General features: G+C 38.8%; 1 protein-coding gene across 1 annotated transcript in view; it reads left to right on the top strand.

Annotated features, from left to right (window-relative positions):
* The window catches only part of USP13 (ubiquitin specific peptidase 13 (isopeptidase T-3)), a 40,513-nt gene extending 18,739 nt beyond the window's left edge, over positions 1 to 21,774 (top strand). The window contains exons 6-20 of the mRNA XM_009582400.1: positions 347 to 441; positions 2,119 to 2,306; positions 3,995 to 4,066; positions 4,339 to 4,432; positions 9,026 to 9,151; positions 10,465 to 10,618; positions 12,942 to 13,116; positions 15,200 to 15,288; positions 15,674 to 15,796; positions 16,680 to 16,706; positions 17,455 to 17,598; positions 18,479 to 18,645; positions 19,092 to 19,254; positions 20,888 to 20,972; positions 21,625 to 21,774. Coding sequence (XP_009580695.1) covers positions 347 to 441; positions 2,119 to 2,306; positions 3,995 to 4,066; positions 4,339 to 4,432; positions 9,026 to 9,151; positions 10,465 to 10,618; positions 12,942 to 13,116; positions 15,200 to 15,288; positions 15,674 to 15,796; positions 16,680 to 16,706; positions 17,455 to 17,598; positions 18,479 to 18,645; positions 19,092 to 19,254; positions 20,888 to 20,972; positions 21,625 to 21,718 — 1,796 coding nt within the window. The 3' untranslated portion in view covers positions 21,719 to 21,774. The remainder of the gene's footprint in view (positions 1 to 346; positions 442 to 2,118; positions 2,307 to 3,994; positions 4,067 to 4,338; positions 4,433 to 9,025; positions 9,152 to 10,464; positions 10,619 to 12,941; positions 13,117 to 15,199; positions 15,289 to 15,673; positions 15,797 to 16,679; positions 16,707 to 17,454; positions 17,599 to 18,478; positions 18,646 to 19,091; positions 19,255 to 20,887; positions 20,973 to 21,624) is intronic.
* Positions 21,775 to 22,044: the final 270 nt, after the last annotated feature.

Genomic DNA, 22,044 nt, shown 5'->3' with positions numbered 1-22,044 from the left:
ACAAATTTCTTAGTTTGCGGGGGGGGAAGGGGGGGAGGGAGAGGGAGGAGCGCGCGGGGGCAGGGTGGAATACTATGATCACTGTAAATATTCTTAGGTTTTAGTACTGTGAGGGCATGTAATTTCTTTTGAGGAGAGTAGTTGAGGTGATTGTGTTGAGAACATTAAGATATTTACTGAGCTATATGGGTGTCTATGCATTTTTCTGCTGGCCGTAGCTAAACTTAGAGAATATGAATAAGGCATCTTGTATAGGCAGTCCTGTACTGAGAATGCAATGTTGGTAAACAAAGAGAAGGGATAATATTTGATACTACAGCTCATCTGTTTCTCTCTGCTTTTGTAGATGTCTATTCCTTTGATGAAGAGGAGCCGGTTTTAGATCCGCATATAGCAAAACATTTGGCACACTTTGGAATTGATATGCTGCAGATGCAAGTGGTAGGAAATCCATCTTTTATTTAGTTTGTTGTTTACTTGTTTTCAGTTTAGTTGGGGGTGGGAGAGAAACAGGAGAAGAATGATACTTGTAGCTTATATTGTGTGATTCCTTCAGACTGTTACAATAGTATTTAGTTTTGTAAAGTTCAGCCAGCCAGTTCATGTTTTATTTTCTGAGGTCTGACATGAGTGAATCATTACTCTCAAATCTGAAAATTGCCTTCCGAAAGAGTTCCTTTGTAGTCTTTAGTTTACATGTTTCACTTCTCATGTGTCATGTACCATTTTCTTTCAAGATGAAAAATGTCATTCAATTAGAGAAGAGTATCTAGAATATTTAATTACAATGAGTGAAGGAAAGCCTACTGCATATGTAAACAGATACAAATCTTAAGCAAAAATAAGCTAAGCAGTGGATAAGTAAAGAAGTGGTTGAAAGGTTCTTTATGCAAAGTTATAAATTTCACATTAAGTCTTGTTAATAAATACATTATAAATGAAAAAATACATTCTCTCAAATCTAGAAAACAGTGTGGTCTGTGGTGTGGTACACTAGAAAAGGACTGGGGCAAAAACGGTCCTGTTCCTGAACTTGTTGCTGGTCTGTATTAGTAGAGAAGTCCTTTTAATAATTTGTATGATATATATTAATTTAATATATTTGTGGATGTTGATTCCAGTTCTGTTTAAATGATCTAAGAAGTCTGAATGGAATATGCTTATAAAGGCAGGTGGTTTTATTTTTATTTTTATTTTTTCACTGAAGCGCGTAGCCTAGTATCACTACCTGAGAACCTGAACAAGAAAACTGTTAAAAATGAACAAACCTGATACTGGTTTAGTGTGTTTCATTGTCCAAGTGGAGAGAAAACTAATAGTAACTCTAAAATGATAGAGAAGAGTTAAACTGCAGTTTCAAAAGCCTTCATGGTACTAATAATATTTTTGGTATCCTAATTTCCTTGCCAATATAATGAATAAAAAGTCTCTTTTATCCAGCGGTCTTTCTGGAAAACTTGTTTTGCTCAGCAACCTTGAAAACTTAGTCTCAGCTGCTGCAAAGGTTTCACCTCCGGTCTTCAGACCAGTCTGAAAAATTCTTAGTGAAGTGGTGGAGTAGTGCTAGCAGTAAATGACATTGTAGTGACCTGTACCTACAAGCTGTGGACAAGCTATGTACCTACAAGCTTAAAGCTGAGCTGTAAAGGGGAGAAACTTCAGCATCACAAATTTTGGCTTTTCCCATTTGAAAGAAGGGAAGAGTTCTTGGATCTGCAGCTTTTCATCTGGTTTGTTTGCTAGGACCAGCTTCTACAGCAGCAGCTATTCCTGGTCATTACAAATGGAATATGAAACCTGAAAAAATGCAGTCTTTTGATGCTGAGGCTTGAGGTCACAGCCCTGAGAGAAGTGAAGCTCCCAGCTGGGCTTGAGGTCACAACTAGGAACACTCAAAGAGCCAGTGATCTGTGGTAAAGAGCTAAGAGATATATTGGAAGAACAAGTTTCTAGCTTTCTGACCCTGATCTTCTCCCCTGCGTGCAGGGTTTACCTCCCTTTGCCCATTGATTTGGCTCTTCTTTTCTAGAGTATAGATCACAAAGTTGGTGGTGATGATAGCAGCAGCAAAATTGTTGCAGAAGTTAAACAGATTAAAAAAAATCTTGTTGCTTTCAGACAGAGAATGGGCTAAGAGATAATGATATAAAACCAAGAGTCTCTGAATGGGAAGTGATTCAGGAAGCTGGCATGAAACTCAAGCCCATGTATGGCCCAGGATACACCGGCATGAAGAACCTGGGAAACAGCTGCTACCTCAACGCTGTCATGCAAGCCATTTTCAGCATCCCAGAGTTCCAGCGAGCGTAAGTAGCTTCAAAGTGGTTCTTGTCACTAGCTGCTGCATTCCTCGATTTTTTTATTTTTCTAAGCAAAATGGTATTTTAATTTTTGTCTCACCTGCAAACAAGTCTCTTTCAGCCAGTTCAGCGGCTGCTTAGAGGATTTAGTGATTGTATTGTTCTGTTCTGGAAAAGGTTAGAACACAAAACCCAATCTGCCTTTGAAATCAGAACTTACTCACTTAGCTTCAGGGAAATCATATGCCACCTTGTAAACTTGATTGCTCTGTCTCTGCTTTTTATATACATACGTACATACCCCTATTTATCTTGGGATCATCAGTATCACATTAGGTCCATGCCTTCATATACCTGCAGGAATCATTCTATTGCTCCAGTGTCATTTGTGCAAAAAAACTGTGCTGGCACAAACATGTTAATATTGATCCATGCTAGTGAAAAGCAATGCACCTTTTGCATGCAGGTCTGGCTAAGAAAAGGGAAACTATCAGAGGCATTTTTTTAATTAAAATTCTAATTAAAAAAGATCTGATTTTGTGAAAAGGGTAGTGTGAGCATATTTTTCCACTGAATAATTAAGAGAGTAAAAGGACAAAAGCATTTTTGTTTGAGTCTGCCTGTCATCCATCATAAGCACCAGAGAAGAATATGAATTATTCCCAATGGATCAAAACTGAACACATCACTCCAAGGAGAGAAGCCTTTTTATAAAGCACAGTCTATGGTTTGCAATAAAATTCAGAGTGCTCTTTCATTCCACAGCAGTAGTAGTGTGTGTGCTGGAAGTAAGGCTTTTAGATTTTGAAAAGCCTCCCAGGTTTTCATGTAGCAATTGCCTTCTGGAGAAGAAGAGGGAGAAAACTTGTGTTTGTTTACTTTGTCAGCCATATGGAATACACTGTAGATTCATTAAGTGCCAGCTTTTCTACATGCATTTTTGAAAAATATCAAAATGGACTTTACTAAGGGAGGTTGTTTTCTACAGCATAGTCCTTGGAGTTAGTCCTTGGAGTTACCTGGAGCACTTAGTATCAACAAAGTAGTGGAGATCTTTGATGAAAGAGGGACCAGGCAGAAATTAGATGTGTTCTCTCAACATGGCCATACCTACCTAGCCTGTTTTTATTGTGCTCAAGGGAAGCAACACTCAGATAGTGTGCTACTAAATGTTTCACTTTCCAACAAACTGGCTAGAACAATATATACTTCAGTGTTTGTTGTTAGGAGTTAATCTTTGTTTCTTTGAAGAAACTCAATAGAAACATTCTTTTTACATGTTTTGGTCCTGATGATAGAAATTTGGAATTTATTTGGTGGTGTTGGTTAGGAGTAGAAAGTACATTGGTTCTCAACCCAGCTCTATGGTTTCGAGCAACACTATCCTGCAGTTATTTCAAGATCAAGGAATAGAATTTAAATTCCGGATGAACAGCAGCGCCGTGTCCTTTATAGCTAGAAGCTTCTAAGCAAAACTTAAACGTCCATTTCCTAATTTCTTTACTATTATTTTCCCATGATAGAAGCACTCACCAGGGATAGATTAAGTCATTGCTATGATGCAAAATTTGACTTGTTAGCACAGAGGAAGCCTGCTGATGTATCACTGCCGAGGGCTGAGGATCTGTTAGGATATCCTTGAGTAAATCTAGCTGCAATCTTTGAATGTTTCTGCTTTTGTTCTTGCTGCCCAGGTACGTGGGAAACCTTCCACGAATATTTGACTATTCTCCTCTTGATCCAACACAAGATTTCAACACTCAGATGTAAGTGACACTTCTCAGTGGTTTACCTGATCAAGTTAAATAGAATCTAAATAGTTCAGTGGCAGGGCAGAAGAACATCTCTGCATGGGCTTGAAGGTGAAATATGGCACAAGGTAGAATGGGAAGATTTGCCCGCTTAGTTGCAGGTAATGATGTTTCATCGGGGGGTCAAAGACAATAAACTATTTTTTTTTTGCTTGGAATAAAAATCTTCTCTTCTTTTCAGTTTTTCTCAGGTGTTTGTTTCTACCCTGCCACTTTCTTCCCTACAGGGCTAAACTGGGACACGGCCTCCTTTCTGGCCAGTACTCTAAGCCACCCATGAAATCTGAGCTAATTGAGCAGGTGATGAAAGAAGAACACAAGGTATTTGACTGAGTTTGTGCAGCCTGGTAACTAGGTAAAAGTGATATCCTGAGAAAAGGGAACAGGTGCCGGGCATTGAAGAACGCGTGTGGATCCAGCATGGGATGCTTAGCAAGGTGGAATGTGCAGGATTCTAGTCAGGAGTATATTAGTCAGGGACTATTTGTGCAAAGCATTAAAGCAACCGTTGGTTCTGCTCATCCTGCTGCTCCAGTGATGAGTGCAAAAGTTCATAGAACTTGCAACTTATGTTTATATTCTCTGAGGAACAAAAAAAAAAGTTATCTAGAGAGTCCTGAGTATTTGGAAGCAAACTTCTAAACCCTCTTTAAATTTCAGAAAGAAGTATAAAGAGCTAAAGAGTTGTTTCCAGGAAGTGTCTGACAATATTCCACCTGATTTCAGGAGAAACTATCTAGGTAATGCAAGATTAAGTGGTGCTGAAGGCTTTCATGTAGATGAAGGAGGGGCCATGCAAAGCCATGTCCACGGGGGCTTTATTCAAGTATTTCATGGTACAGAAATCATGTAGAAGCATGTCTGTGCCAGTGGGATCTATCCTGGAAAGAGAGTAGTATATGTGATTTTGGATATAAATTGAAACTCTAGTTGCTGGACAACCTGGGGAGAATAATGCATATATCTTGATTTATAACAATTCACAATAGAAAAAACCTTGGAATCAGCTTTCTCAGAATAGGCAATTTCAGAACAAAGGCATTGTTAACAAAGAACAAAGGCCAGATTAAACCACAACAGACATACTGAGGGGCAAGTACTGTATAGCTAACATGCTAGACACAAAGGAGAGAGGAATTGGAGGATGAAATAACTTTTTTCTCATGTTTATGTAATACAGAATTTTATTTCTCTGTCATAGTGAGTGTTACCAGTGGGAAACTTTTATTTTTACTGTAATTTGCAGTAATTTTGCAGCAAAACAGATACTTAGATCACAATATCTAGCTAGTATCTAGCTTCAAGAACTCCAGTATTGTTGGCTCTGTAATTTGCATATTGCCTTTGTGTTGTTCTTCTGCAACATGAAAGTAGCTTGTTCCTCTTACACTGCAAAAATCATTAAGGCATGTGTTGGCATTGTAACATCCATAGACCTGTGTCTTCATCTGTCTGTGCTTTTTCCTCATCCAGCAGTGAATACATTCACTCTCACAGTCACCAGAAAGTCTCTTCCTATTCTTTGTCTGACAGTCTTTTGGTTTTAGTAGTAAGGATAATTTTTGATGAAGGCCTGACTGATCTATTTATATTAACAAGGTTTATTGGCACTGCTTGATTCACTGGTTTATCTTTTTATCTGTTCTTGCTTGCTTTTGTGAAGAAGAAAAGCTGTCAGTAACTTAGTGGTGAGATGGAAAAGTTTCTTCTCTTTTTGTAAGTTGGTTTAAGTTTCCATCAGCCTTTGGAGAGTGAGATTAGTTCAGATTTTGCCTCTCTGCTCAAATTCTGCTGCTTTTGGAATTGCCTTTGTTTTCCCTAGAGTCATCCAATTAACAGTTCTCTTAAGCAAAATGTTAGTTATTGGGACAATGTTATCTACCCAAGCAAATCTGTTATTTTAGATTTGTTTTACTATTCAAACCACCTACCTTGAAACGTCTTGTTTAGAGTGATGCTGGGAAAAACTGGACCTGCCAACCTCTGTTATTGTGACCCCAAGCAGCATGTGGAGTCAAACCACACGCTCCACAGATGGGATATTTAGAAATGAAAGGTCATCTAATAACCAATATGGAAATCACACCTGTAGAAAAGAGCTCTCTTTATGGAGAAAGAATCTCTGATACCAAATTGTAGGTTTTTTACACAGTAGAAGTCATGCATGTTTCTGTCACAGAATCATGGTGATAGTTTCCATGGAAATAGATATTTTCCTCTACCTTCATCTATCAGTTATTGATATAGGAATTTCTCCTCTGAAATCGGAATGCCAAGGAGATTTTGGATAAAGATAGCGCATCTGGTATAGAGTAGTTTGCATGATCTGAAAGTCCTATGTCTCCTGAGTAATTGCTTTGTACAGTAGCTATTCATTGTTTTGGAACAACGAACGAATCCTGTTTGTTTCCTTTAAATAAAGTTTAAAACTTATCAACGTATCACTGTGACTAAGGAATAGTGGAATAGGTTTCAACAGACTCCTCACATGAAATTATGTATACTGACTGATCTGTTTTCTTAAACGCATACAGGATATGAATGAAGAATAATGTGTTGGAAGTTCAGGGACTTGAACCCTTTGAATAAAGCTACACGTCCATGTTTAGCCCAGCAGCCACTACTAGCAATAAGATATTGAGAACTTTTTAATGACATAATGACAAAAATGAGTATAAAACTCTGTCAGGTAGTAGTAGCCATCTGCTGGCATTTAACAATACTTGTGTTGTTCGTAAGTTCAGTTTAATAAAGTTGTAGTTACGTGCATCAGATTACTTCCTTATCAAGCAATTCATAGCATGTATTAGGATTTGAAACAGCTTTTACTGCTTTTGTTCTTTGTTGTGTTGAAGATTTATTTAGGAAAAAAAAATCAAGTATAAATATTTTCTCCATTCCCTCACTCTGGGCATATAAATCTGTTTTGTCTGTTTGGGGGTGCTGTTTTTGTTTGGTGTCTTCCCTCCCGCCCCCCGATAATACTGGTATATAGTATTTTGTCATCCAGAGAGTTGTACTGACACTTACAATAAATATAATTGCATAGGATTTTAGGCCTTTGATGTTTTCAAGTGCTTCTGTTTTGTGTCTATAAAATCAATTACTCATTTTATTTTTATTCTTTTACTTTTTTTCCCCCTCCTACATGCAAAGAAGTTCTCTAGCTTTCTGGGTCTTTGGAATTCATCCAAAGTTTTGGGGAGTTGTTGCCTGTAAAAGCATTCATATGAGATCTGCAGTGGTCCAGCACAGTCTATACTTAGCTAAACTGTTTTGCAACTGTTGATGGGGAAAGTATGCTAGGTATTCTATAAATATTCATGGTACTGTGGAGCTAAAATTTTTCACCACAGGAGTTTAGTGTGGAAATGGCAGCAGGTTTTCTTGGACCCACTTTAACATTAAAAACAGGGTGAAAGCCTAAAGGGTCATCAGCTAGAACTTGATTTTCTGTTTAGAGCTTTGCCATTTCTTCTGTTATTTTTCTTGTCCTTGAGGTGGAAAGGGTTTACAGGGCAAGATCCGATCCTCTTCTATGGACTGTCACACATGACATGTTTCTCTTCTCCCTGCTCAAATGGCTGAGTAAAAAGTGTATAGATGGAAACAAGGCTTGATTCCAAACTCATTGCATTATACATCAGGGCAAATGTTCCACCTTGCCGTATTCTTGCTTCTGACATAGAAAGAAGCTGGTATGTAGTAATTTGAGATGTTTTATGCATTTCTCTCCCCAGTCCTAGCTTTGATGAAAGGCAGCTGAGGACACTGAAGTGATATATAACCCAAGATTCAGAAATCCCTAGAACATCTCTTTGTTCAAGCAATACTCTGTCTCTTTACCAGAGCCTTTAAAGAGCATCATAGCCTAATGTGGTTGCTGGTGTACTGCCAAAAATTGAAAAAGCATTAAAATTGAGAATCTGCTTTTGATTTCAGTGACTCTAGGAATACCTTAACCTGGTGAAACCAATAATAAAATTTTGTTCTTTTAGTGTGTGTTCTATGTGCCTTCCATTTCATGCTGCTTTTTCTATTTTTATATTGGTATGATAGTAAAGAATGAGATTGGCTGAGTATATAACAGCCTCTGACATATGCTAAAGACTACATTTTTGCTTGGATTGTCTTGAAAATTATTTGGTCTCATGGAGGATGAGGGCAAATCTGAGTAAAAGATTCTGACCTTTTAAAAGGGATAATAGCTAGTGTTGTCTTGAGGATTCAATTTGGGGTGGTTGGGGAGGCTTCTCAAAGTGGTATAGAGGGTGAGAAAATCAAAACTAGGACTCTCTTGGAGACTAGAAATTTTCTGATTTAGGGTAGTTTTGTACTGATGTAACTGAATGGCCAAAGGCAGCATGTTCTGGTCCTTCAACATGACCAACACCTGCAAATTGCAAATTCCTGTCAACCCATCTGGGAATGCATGCTGCACACATTAGTTGTTCTCTGCTTGATTCTGTAGAGATCTCTAGAAAGGTTTTGTCCTAAATAAAGCTGCTAGCTGATACACTAAAGTGCTTCAATGCCCACATACTTTTAGCTGGAACAGGGTTCTGAAAGGAATGTCAAATGTTAAAAAACAGTGTAGGCTTTTAGCCTTTCTGAAAACTCCTAACCTTTAGCAAACCGTCAGTAATCTCTTTTAACTTGCAAATGCCATATTAAAATCAGATGGAGTGAATGCTGTAGGAACTATGTCATAAAACATATTCTAAAACCCCCAAATCATGTTTCAGGACCCTTTCAATTTGTATTAAAATGGAAAACCAGATGAAACTGAAACTATCATGTCTCCAGTGGCAGAAATGAGCCATAGATAGATGTAGTGGAGTGACTTTGGGATATTTGTTCCAGGAATGAATAAAAACCCTTCTTTAAAAGGTTTCTCTTTTTTTTTTTATTTAGCCTCAACACAATGGAATATCTCCCCGAATGTTTAAAGCTTTTATAAGTAAAGGTCACCCAGAATTTTCCTCTAATAGACAACAAGACGCACAAGAATTTTTCCTACATCTTATAAATCTAGTAGAGGTGAGAAAATCTGAATTACTGCTTCTTTTCCCTGGTTTATTATACAATGAAGGCAGAGCTGTTTTGAGTGGCTCATTTTTTTATTATACTCTTTTTAGCCTTGGATATGTAGAAAATGGTACTAATTTAAATGGTTTTTGGTTTAGAAACATTTGTTTCTTTAATTCTCCCTTCTCTTTACTTCAGACTCTTGCATGACCACACACAGGGCCAATGCTGCTGATAACAACTGCAAGAGATAGAGAGGTCAAGCATCACTGTACAGGCTATAAGATTTATAAGCATATGTGACTGTCCTTTGAAATTGCTGTTCGTTTTATGATTACATGCTATCCATTTGTTTACCATATTGAAGTCTGTCTTGGAATATTAATGAATTTGGTATTATGATTATTATTATCATTCCAAATTTATGACATCATTGGGAGCAACCTAATTACTATGTCCAGTTCTTTTACAAATCCCAGCTGTATGTCATTGAATCATTATGGAAGGAAGGGCTCCCCTGCTGAAAGCAAAGTGATTATTTGTCAGTTTAATCTTTCTATATAGAACGTTAGTTCCACTCAGCTCCAGCTCAGTGCTGTGTGTAAAAAAAATCAGTACTGTGAGTTTTAATGCTGTCTTTCTGAAAAGGAAATTTACAAATACATGCAGTTTTGATTTAAAGCATTTCTTTCTTGTCCACCCTTCCTCCTTCTTTTTCCCATTTTCCCCAAGAATCCAGGGTGTTTATTTGTGTGTTACAGTCTAGATGAAGTTATTCTATTTGCATGCATAATGTTCCACATCCCAAAACGCACGTACTGATTATAGGGTGGTTAGAAGACATTTTTCTGGTTTTTGCCTGGTAACAGACATTAACATGAACAATAAAGAAGAGGTATATTATTTGTATGACATTCCCATCTCGATAATAAACTACATGTTGCTTGTTCTGTTTCAGTGCAGATTCAGAGAGGTAGGAGCAATTCTATTTGCTGAAAGGATGCTCCATGTTATTTACCTGAGCTTTCTATCTTTATTGTAACCTTCCACCTTCTGTTCACCTTGACGCAATCAGATTCATTAGCTACATACTCTGCAAGTTACTATGTGTAGAAAGATACTGCTGTGTATGCAGACATTGTGGACTTCAGTGGGATTCTCTGTGGGTGCAAGAATTCTGCATGCAATAAAATGCAAGCTGAGCTGTCAGATCTGGGAGCAAGATTGGTGTCTTTGTGCTTGCCATAAACCAATCACAAGCCTTTGGGTTCTCTGGTCATTTTAATGATAGTCACTTAAATGATTGGATCTAATATTCCTTTCAGAGGAACCCTGTAGGTTCAGAAAACCCTAGTGATGTTTTCCGGTTCCTGGTAGAAGAACGCACACAATGCTGCCAGTCCAGAAAGGTCCGCTACACAGAGAGGGTGGACTATATCATGCAGTTACCTGTTGCCATGGAGGCAGCAACAAACAAAGGTAAAGAAAGAAACTGGTCCATTGACTGACCTTCTGGTGACTCTCTCAACCATGAGCGAATGAAGTTCTCACCCCCATGTGGTCTCTTTGTATGGATAGAATGGTTCAAGGCCATGTGGTAAATCAAACCAATGAACTGATCAGGGGAAAGTTGCTTGGTTTGGTTTTATTTAAAGAAGACTTTAAACACACATCAGTTTGTGGCTTTACCGTCCCTGATTATATTTTTAGGGAAGAATGATTCTACCTGGATACTCTTGGCAAGTTTTCAGGAAGATTTCTTCTCAGACTGTGAGACCACCATTAAGTGTCACCACTCAGGAATATATCACCAAGAATGGTAGCAGTTTGTATGATAAAGATGTCAGAGATTTGTGATTTAAAACCTTAGCCTGGATTTGACCCAGGGATGTGCCACACCACTTGCAGTACAATTTATTTACCCTTGGTTTTTTTGCGTGTGTGTGCCCAAAGATCCCCATTAGGGTTGGATTTCCTTTGTCCTGAACAGTGAACCAGTATATAAAAACTTCTTAATCCTAAAAAAGGAACTGAACATACTAGCTAATGAATATTTTGTAAAAACAAACACACACACAAAATAAATAATAAAAAAAACCCAATCAAAAAACCAAATCAGCTTTGTGTTCATTAGCAGCAGATTATAAGATCTAACCTGGTAACAGAGAATAGGCATATAAGCTGGTTTGTCATCTATAAAGTCAAAATACACAGTTTTGTAGAGTAGAGGAGGGAAGGAAGATGAAGTGGTGGACATTGATTTAATATACTGGAATGATATTTTCATGCCTGTGAGCTGCCTGAGAAAGCATACCTGTTTTTAAAGGAGAAAATGGCTGAGGAGGCTAGAAGACTTGGAAGTAGGAGGGAGACACTGACAAATCTTGGTTGCCCCTGCAATCAGTGGTGAAGAATCTTGCAGACTAAGATAATAAATCATAGAATCTTAGAATCATTTAGGTTGGAAGAGACCTGTAAGATCAAGTCCAACCATTAACCTAACACTACCAAGTCCACCACCATCATATCCCTAAGTGCCTTGTCTACACGTCTTTTAAATACCTCCAGGGATGGTGACTCAACCATTTCCCTGGGCAGCCTTTTCCAATGCTTGATAACCCTTTCAATGAAGAAATTTTTCCTAATATCCAATGTAAACCTTCCCCAGAGCAACTTGAGGCCATTTCCTCTCGTCCTATCGCTTGTTACTTGGGAGATTGACACTCACCTCACTACAACCTCCTTTCGGGTAGTTGTAGAGCACGATAAGGTCTCCCCTCAGCCTCCTCTTCTCCAGGCTAAACAACCCCAGTTCCCTCAGCCACTCCTCATAAGACTTGTTCTCTAGACTCTTCACCAGCTTTGTTGCTCTTCGTTGGACACACTCCAGCTCAATGTCTTTCTTGTAGTGAGGGGCCCAAAACTGAACACAGTATTCGAGGTGTGGCCTCACCAGTTCTGAGTACAGGAGGACAACCACCTCCCTAGTCCTCCTAATGTATGCTTGAGGTAAATAAATACATGCTTAATGTAAAAGTGAAGGGGACATCACAGGAACACTAGAAGGGGGATGTGCCTCTGGTTTCCTTCATAATCTCAAAATTTAAAATATTTTAAAGCCAGAAGGAACTATTCTGATTATTTGATCAGATCCTTTGAAATAGCACAAGACAGAGAATTCCACCTACTGCTTGTCACCTAGCCCACAACTTCTTGAAGTGGACGATATATTTTAAAAGGACCATTTTGATTTGAAAATTTAAGTTTTGGAGAACTTCGCATTCTTTGTTCATCAGTTTCAGTGATGATTCTATTGCTTACAAAAAAGCATGTTATTTCTGAGTGATGGCTCAGGAGGTATATTAGTTTATGAATTTACCATACGGTGCTGCTCAACTTGCCAGTGTCAGGACTCTTTCTAGATCATACACAATCATGTCCTGTCTAGACAGTCAGATGACACAGACAGCGATAATTTTCCAAGTCAGATTGAACTGATGAAGTGGGTAGTTGGTGTTACTATTAACACAGGATTCTGGCTGTCATGGCAAGGTTTTAATTACCTGTTGCCCACTATTTCCAGTTCTGTGTTTTCACCATGAACAGAAACCTTCAAAAAAGAGATGTGGTTGTAAGTGTAGCTCCTGACCCCAATGCAGACAAAAAGATTTGATGACTAGTTAGAGCCTTGTAAAAGTTCTATTGATATGTAGGTTTCTAAACTTGCAAAAATAAGACTGGTGAGGGACATCATAAACACGACAATCTTCATTTAGCTTTTAGTGTCATGTTTATTTCTCAGATGAATTAATTGCCTATGAATTGAAGAGGCGAGAAGCAGAAGCTGCAAGGAGACCTCCACCAGAGCTTGTCCGTGCCAAGATCCCATTTAGTGCGTGTCTGCAGGCCTTTTCTGAACCAAACAATGTAGAGGATTTCTGGAGCAGTGCCCTTCAAGCAAAATCTGCAGGAGTTAAGTAAGTGTGTGTCTGGCTGCCTATTAAAAACCCATGTGGTAGTGCTCTGTGCTTATCTTGCTACCTGGACATGATGCAGAGAGAAACAGACAAAGCCATAGTGGGCTTTGGCATTTTATTAGTGCTGGGGCTCATAAATGTAATGTGTGGATCAAGCCTGATAAGAGTTGTAATGACCAACTGAGCAGGAAATAAATTGTTCTCAGCTGTCAAACTTTAAGAGGTGATGCAGTGTTGTTGTTAAGAGCTTGAACTTTAAATGCTTGTAGCTTAATTGTCGGCCCACATTTTAAAATTGGGTGCTATGTGTCAACTAGTGATAGAGCTCTGTATTGTGTGGTAGGAAATACAGTTTGGATCACTGTGCTTAGTCTCTTGATGTCTCCATTTGACTAAAAATGCTGAAGGGCATTGTGGGGCAACAAAACAGGGTTAAGCAAATGAATGTTGTGTTTCTTGTGAGAAACTTCTTTAGATGGAAGGAAATTTTTGCATTTGTGAAGTGCTATGCTGAAAACTGGGGTTTTTTTATGTTATTATGTTTTATGTTATTTATTGCTTGTGTTTGGATTTCAACACATCATCTTTGTGTTCTACAGTGTCTGGTTGCATCTGTTAAATTTGCTGTCACTTACATGGGGTCATAGTTCAAGATGGACATATAAAAGAAGGAACCCATCTTGTGTGTTTATAGTCAGGTAGATAAAAGAACCAAGAATATCTTGGGCTTAAAAAAGCATTAAGAAGAAATAGGACGGCAGATAAAGATCAGTGCAATTTTCAGGGGCAGAATTTCTTGCTGAGAACAAGAGTTAGTCTCTTATCCAGTTCCATTTCTGTGTCAGCAGAAAGGAGTGGTTGAAAATTGGGCTCTGCAACTGGTTTGCTGTGGCTAGGTACCTTCTATTTTTATATTACTTAACATATCAATGACTCATTGCTGTCTTGGCATACAGTTTCACTGACACTGTATTGAAAATTGCGAGACAAGTGCACATGGTGGAGAAAAATCCAGCAGAAGTCTAAAGGTTTTTTCGTATTAACTGTGAACAAGTTGGAAGAACATTCTAGTCTTTAAATAGACCCAGGGTTAATTTGTAATTTAGCTGTTCTTCATCCCCTAGGTCTTCAAAACCATTGAAAGATGAAGAATAATTTGCTATTTAAAATTCAAAAGCTTCATGCTGCAGATGATAAAGTTACTAAAATTGCAAGGTGATGCTAACAAGAATTTAGAAAAGTAGTTATTTATAGTATGGTGGCCTTATATTTATGATGCATTTACTGTATTTTACTCAGAGTTAGATGAATTAGAAGAAAGGATGTGTAAATGGAAGATAAAGGGAAGGAGATTAAATGTGGGAAAAATGGGAGCATAGAGAAGAATGGCAGTACATGTAATGTTATTATATATAATGTAATTGTGTTAAGATTAAATCTTTTCTTTTCACTAAGTGGGCAAATATCAGGGATCCCCTTAAACTCAAGAGTCATCCTCTATTTTGATAAAGATCATAGTAGCTCAATGAGAATATCATGTACTTTTTTTATATAGCATTTTCATGTGAAAAACTACAAGTGACGGCTTTTTTATCTTTGCTTAATGAAATGCTTTATAGGTGGACTGATACCTCATGGGCAATGCTACTGTTACTAGAAAGGGAGTGAAAAAAAATGCAGATTTAATTGTTACTCCATTCTGTCTGAGCTGTGTTTTAAGCCCATGCCCTGAAGTTCTAGCCAATATGTCATTCAAAGTTTATTTCCTGACATTCAACTTCAGAACAACTTGAGTAAGCAAGTTTAATATTACTTGTAGTTGTTTTCTATAATCTTCCTACAAGCTGAATTGTCTGCAAGGGTTTGAGCTGACTTTCAGGATATGAATGCGGAGAAAGCTACTATCATACTTCCCCTCTATACTTGAAAACTTTTTTGTGAAATGTATGTTTATAAAATCCATCACTATTCATCTCACTCAGGGCTAAAGTTACTCATCTCAGTGTGCATGAGGTACTGAAATCTGTGCTGCTTGTGATTTTGTTGCCTTGTTTCACTGAAATGTATTTCTTGTGCTTCCCAGGACTTCTCGTTTTGCTTCGTTTCCTGAGTACTTAGTGGTGCAGATAAAGAAATTCACCTTTGGCCTTGATTGGATACCCAAAAAACTTGGTATGTACCTTTTATATTTACCTTTTTCTCATTCTATCCAAGATAACCTATAAGGTGTACAGGCTTTGGTCTATAATGAGGACCTGGCTTGAGTCTCAGATTTATACTGTGAAGATCCCAGTTGAATCTTCTTTTCTTTTATGACAAATTAAACCAATCCATCAGGTCTGTGGAGTTAAAATACAGTTTCATGTAGTCTAGTAGTTTGATCTCCTAGTTAAATTGTGCTTTGATGTTCCAAATTTGTCAAATAACCATTTTCAGGAGGAGAATCCTGGCTGTGTTTGTAGCTTGAGTACCAGAGTCCCCTCTCTGAAGGGGTAGATTGCACCATGATGTCATTTTGCTGGATTTATAAGCTTAGCCTGTGTCTTTGCTTTTGTAGATGTTTCTATAGACATGCCAGATTTCCTAGATATCAACCATCTTCGGGCCAGGGGTCTCCAACCAGGAGAAGAGGAACTTCCAGACATTGCTCCTCCCATTATCATTCCTGATGACCCAAAAGGTATTTACTGACTACTTCTCTCTTGATTCTTTCCTGTATTCCCCTTCCCTCTAGCACATACTGATCTCCTTAAGCTTCATCTTTTGGAGCTATGGACAAAGAAGCAGCTCTGTGCTTCCTTAATTGAAGACTGTTTCTTTTACGCTAAAGTTCAGAAACAAGAATATTAGAATATCCTCTTTCCTCATTCCCTGGGTTTCTCTGGAGAATGAAATGGTTTATAGTAAGTAAAATCATATTTTTATAGTGTGACCTTAGACCCAGGTTGTTGCAATTTCCTTCAGATGGCTTAAGTTTGGGTGCTTCAGTATTTAATAGGAAACCAGTAATACAGCTACTCTCATGACATGATTGCCCCATTTGCTTGGATATTTATAATAATGGTGGTATAATATCAAGCTGTATGCATGTGAAAGGAAGCTAGTAACTGATATTGTGTGTCAGAGCAAAGGCTATGGCAAAATTCAGTTCTCTAAAGGTTTTAATTTTGTCCCTTATCTGTAGGTTCCTTACCAAGGCCTATTCTTTTTTATCCTCTTGCTCAATGGACTGACCTAGTTTTAGTGTAAGTGCATGGGTGATGGTACCTTATTAATAGCAAAAGAGATTCTTGCTTAAGTTGGTTTAGGTCAGCCATCAGCTATATTTCCTACCTGTTTACAGTACAAGTGACACTTTGCTCTGAGTTGAGTTAGGGAAATTACTGGGCAGAAACATCCCTGGTCTAATTTATGGCAAAAACATCAGGGATGTAAGGATAAACATGCCCTGCCTAGTCAAATGTTTCTATGACTTTAAAAACATGGAACTGTTTTTCCCATATGAATCTACTTAGCCTTCATATAAGTCCTTTTCCCTGGTTTTTTCCTTTCTCAATTTTCAGATCGTATGACGAACCATTTCGTGGAGTGTACGTATCTCACTTTTCTGAGATTGGTATTTCAGCTGCTTAAAAAATTGTCATGCTTTTGCTCAGCTAACGGCTTCTCTGTCCTCATAGAGATGCATGGAGTATTGCCCTGCATGCTTCTAAATAACAGCTGATTTTTGTTCTTGTTCAGCATTTACTTGCATATGTGCAGGACTCTTAAATAGTAGCACCAGCATAGCCAGAATATGAGCTGCTCCTTTATCTGCTGCTCATCAGCAGGATCTTGCAGTTCTGGGGTCACAGCTGCTTGATCCTGGCTTCCTCTGGACTCTGATCTCAGCTGAAGCTCTCGGGCCTTGTCATTCAGAGATGAAGTTCAACTGGAGACTGCCAGATCCAGCAGCCATCGTTTCCCTCACCTGCAAGATCCTGCCTTTAAGAGAGGTGATTGCTTTTGGCTGCCATGTCTAGCTAAGCTCAGCACCTAACTTCTTGACCCCTTGAAATCCAGTGGTGAGTTTTTTTAGTAAATAAAGTCCTGTAGGAATTCATCAAAGTTTAAGGATCTATGTGGATTACTGAGACAAAAGATTACCAGTAATCCATAAAAAATACTACAATGCTTTGTACAAGGCTGTTTTCTAAAGGGTATGTGTTTACTGCAGTACTAAAACAAATATAAGAGGTACGTATTGTAATATAATATGTGGCACCATGAATAACAATAAGAAATACTATACAATGGATGAAATTAGACTTTTATATTTTAGAAGATCCTTTCTTGTAGCTCTAGATACTGACGAGTCTTCAGTTATGCAACTGGCAGAGATGGGTTTTCCTTTGGAAGCATGTCGGAAAGCTGTGTACTACACAGGCAACCTGGGTGCTGAAATCGCTTTTAACTGGATCATTGCACACATGGAAGAACCAGGTCAGTGATTGGAAGGTGTAAGTTAAACTCAACTCCTGGTTGTGTATTTTGGCAGTCAGTAGAAATTTTATAATGTGTGACAGAGAAACAATGGCCCCCTTCCCCACCCCAGGAAACCTGGAGGTGTGAGTGAATTTTCCTAAGCTGCTCCTGGGATATGAAGATCTTGACCATTATGTGGCATCCTCTGCCTAGAAGAAGACAACAAACCTAAGCTACACCAGAAGTACACTCTCCTGTCCTCACTGATGGTGTGGGCCAGCTCTCTGTTTTCCACCCTTTGGCTAGGTCTGTGCTACTAAGGGGGAAGCTGGGCTATCTACTGATGGACAGGGCTGCTAGATGTTCTCCACTTCCTGTGTTTCATCCATGCAGCGTTTGGACCCATGATTCAGCACTGAGTATACCTGAGCACTCCCTTTGACAGGAAACTCCAGATTTGGTTGAGTTTACACTTCACTGTGGGCTTTTGTGTTGCTTGTGTAAATGGGGAATGAGTTTCACTTGGGCTTAACTGACATATTTCAGCTATGGAATCAGTTAATTCTACATCTATACATGTATCAGCTGGGTGGTCTACTATTCTGGTGTCATCATTGCTTCCATACCAATCTTTGCTACCTTCCTGCAGTTGTTTCACTTCTGTGATGTGCCAAGTTGTTCCAGCCTGCTCAGTATGAGTTTGTCCCCCTAGATATTTTGCAATGTGCGTGTTCATTTTGTTGTTTTTAAGGCTTTCCCCACATCTACGTCCCAACTGGGCTGGTGAAGTGAACTTATATTGATTTCAGGACTGCTTTTGAGGTCCTGTTTGTTGTTTGTTTGTGTTTGTTGTTCAGCAGGGCAAAAGAACAAACTGATGAATGTTTGGTTGTTCCAGACTTTGCTGAGCCATTGGTCATACCTGCATTTGGAGAAGTTGCTTCCAGTGGAGCAGCTGCATTTGGAGCTGTTGGGCTAGATAACCAACCTCCCGAAGAGATGGTTGCAATTATCATTTCCATGGGCTTCCAAAGGAATCTGGCAATTCAAGCCCTGAAGGCAACAGTGAGTTCCATGAGTTATCGGTAGCACTTGGGTTTCATTTCATATTAGGTGCTTTATATATGTGCATGCTCAGATGGCTTTGAAACATGCATATAAAAATCCAGCTAGTGGATGATGCACATAGAGCTATTCTGGCAAAGTGTGGGATGCCTGACTTGTCTGCATTAAGAGTGGGGAAGGTGGTTTTTATGTTTCACTTGAACGTTAAATTCTGAAGGAAAGTGAGGAAAACTTAGCTTCTTTTACCATCTGTTGAGAAACAACCTGGATGCCTAAAGACCACGCATCTTCAAGATGAGAATCTGGGGGCCATGGGGATTAATTGTGGGAGGATTTCTCTTCCATCTGTCAAGCTTCTGCAGAGTGCTTGTTGAATACTATTTTCCATGAAGGTAGAGTATGTATCTTACAAGTTTTAAGTGTTCTTTTGCTTGTTTGACTCACAGAACAGTAATTTGGAGCGTGCGCTGGAATGGATCTTCAGCCACCCTGAACTCGAGGAAGAAAGTGAGCCTGCTTTGGACATGATGAATATGGAGAACAATGCTAATGCCAATATCCTTGCAGAGACAGGGTCGGAGGGACCCAGGGTCAAAGATGGGTCTGGAAGTAAGTTCTCCTTCAGCTTAGAACTGGCTATCATGTTGTTGCATCACACCTACACCATTCATAGAGCTCCCTTCTGTTTTGGAACTAGTTGTCGTGGTTCTTTGGACATGATCCAGACAATTTATTTCCAATCTTGCTTCTGGGGCTGAGTCCAACTGTGGGGCTGCTAAGTTTGGTGGGCTGTGTTTGGACTCACTGAATAACCTGAGTCCAAGTTTCTTGTTGCCACAGCATATAAGTCTCTCCTGGCCTAGCTTTACTTTTTGTTTTGTTGCTATAAGATAAAAAGACAAAGAAAAGCTAGAACGTTTAAGTCTTCAGAGGCTGAGCATCCTAAACATAACACTACTGTTACAGACCACCTGAGTTTCTGTCCTCCTGTGGTCTGAGGGGAGATTTGATAATCCCTTCAACTAAGTTCCTTATTCTAAATATGGCAGGTATAGTTGGTATCCTGCGTGTACTGCTTTGCTATTTTCTTTTGGTTTTTTTTCTTTGACATCTTCAGTCACACTACTGCTAAATAAACCACAAGATGGGGCTGATGTACAGCAGTGAAAGTTGTGAAGTAGGCAAAGACCCTACTGTAAGTGTAAAAGTGTAAAAGCACTAGAGTACAAAAGCTCAGCGGTGGTTCTAACATAAGGGTATCACATAACATTTTTTTGAAGGGTCTTTAGTGACCGATTCTAATAACTGTAGTATGTTCTAAACTTGTACCTCTGATCTTGACTGTAATGGTCTTATTAAAAAAAAATCAACAGCCAATTTGATTTTTGTTTCTGTGGTTGCTGTTATTATATAAGAACATTCATTTCTTTGCTTCTAACATTATAAAGACCAATCGTAAGTCTCTTGGAGACAGGGGAAACATTGATTATCGTTAGGTTAAAAAAAAGAGATTTGGAATAATTATTTTTTGTGGTACTTAGCCTTTATAGACTGAGACCATTTACTGAGTGCCTGAAATCCTGATAACCAACATGATACTGTAAAATGGCTCCAGAAAGCCCTCTCCACCAAAATCCAGGCCCCTGTCCTTATGCAATATCCTGAAAGAAGGTACCCTTTTACTTTTGGTGGTAATTTGGGTGAATGGCATGAATGGGTGGGGAGCAAGAACCAATGCTGAGTTCTCCAGAGACATTAAGCACAAAAATTGTCCTTGTATTAAAGGAAGAGGTTTCTTTCCTGTCCTCTCTTTTATGGGCTGCTGAAATAAAAACTTGTGTTTTTTGTTTGATTTATAGGGGATCTGTGATCACACTTCTAGACATAGCTAATTTGTGTGCAGAATGAACTCCCTATCTAGCACTTTCTGTGGTGCTCTCTGTGAACTAGGAATGAATCTGCTGTTTTCTCTTTCCTAGTAGGGGCTGTGATCACAGCCCTGCTGTATGTGCACAGATCTATGTGGGTTTGATTTGGATTGGTTTGATGTTTCCCAGTGAATCTGACCGCTAGTTAAAGTGAGAATATGCTGCAGTCTTAACAGGAACTGTGTTCGGGGATGCAGAGTTTGAGTTAGGAGTGCTTAGCTGCTTCTCCAGTATTAGAAAGAAAGTTTCCCCTGGAATCATATTGCAATGTTAGCAATAGAAGACTTATGCTTCCATTTGTATTTCTTAAACAGGATACGAGCTGTTCGGGTTCATCAGCCACATGGGAACATCCACAATGAGTGGCCACTATGTTTGTCATCTCAAAAAAGAAGGAAGGTGAGTGGAATTGGGAGAGACACACAAGGATGAGCAAATGTTTTCTTTGAAGCATGATCTGTACAGAGCAGCGTGTGCATTCATGGCAGACAAAACATGCATGTCGTTACCATGTATACATTTCCCACCAAAGAAATGAAGATTGTTACAGATTGTAGATGTGATAAGTCAGTTCTGATTCCGCTGAAGTCCATGCTGAAATGTATCATCAGGTCTCCTGTGCTTGCTGTTCCAAATCTTTGGTCATTTTAGGGCATCAGTTCTGTATCTGGCTTTGTTTATCTGAGCTTCCCCCAACTTCCTTTCATTCCCCATCAATAGAAACCCATCAAACTATGGGCTGATACTAGTATTGCTAGTACTGTGGTGTTGATCTTCAGTGTGATTTTGATATGTTCCTATTATTTGGTCTTGGAAATCTCTGATTCTCCTTCAGTTGAACTGTAACTACACATTCCTCTGCACGTCCCTCTTCCTTTTCAGTTCCTGTCTCTGCCAGAACCTGCTTTAGCTGTTTCTCTGATCTTTTGTTCTTGTTGCAATGCCTAATTTTAGATTTTAAGCTCTTTGAAGTTTGGGTCTGAGAAGTCCCTGACAAACTTCTGATTATTTTTATACACATGGAATGTAATCAATCTTGTTTTCATTTCAGATGGGTGATCTACAATGACCTTAGAGTCTGTGCCTCAGAACGACCTCCCAAAGACCTGGGCTACATTTATTTTTACCACAGGATACCAAGTTAGGCCTCAAATCTATTACCTGGCCTTAAGAAGCCATAAGCCTTTTTAACCTGCCCAAAAAAGCGTACAATAAAAAAGAAAATCTAAAACCAAGAAAAGACCCCTAACCCTTGGACTGCCAAAAAGCAAAGGAAAACATGGGATATTTATAGTTTATTTAAAAACAGTCATTTGATGCCACCTTAACCATTACAGGGAAAATTTCTTAGGTGATGTATAGTACGTTGTTTTAAATTATACACCTCAAAGGATACCTTAAGACCATGCAGATTGCTGGTGGAGTTTGCAGCTAGTATATGGAGAAAACAGAATTTTCAGAGTTGAACAAA

Source organism: Fulmarus glacialis, unplaced genomic scaffold (genome assembly GCF_000690835.1).
Source record: "Fulmarus glacialis isolate BGI_N327 unplaced genomic scaffold, ASM69083v1 scaffold12867, whole genome shotgun sequence".
NCBI lineage: Eukaryota > Metazoa > Chordata > Aves > Procellariiformes > Procellariidae > Fulmarus > Fulmarus glacialis.
This window is presented reverse-complemented; position numbering and strand designations above follow the sequence as displayed.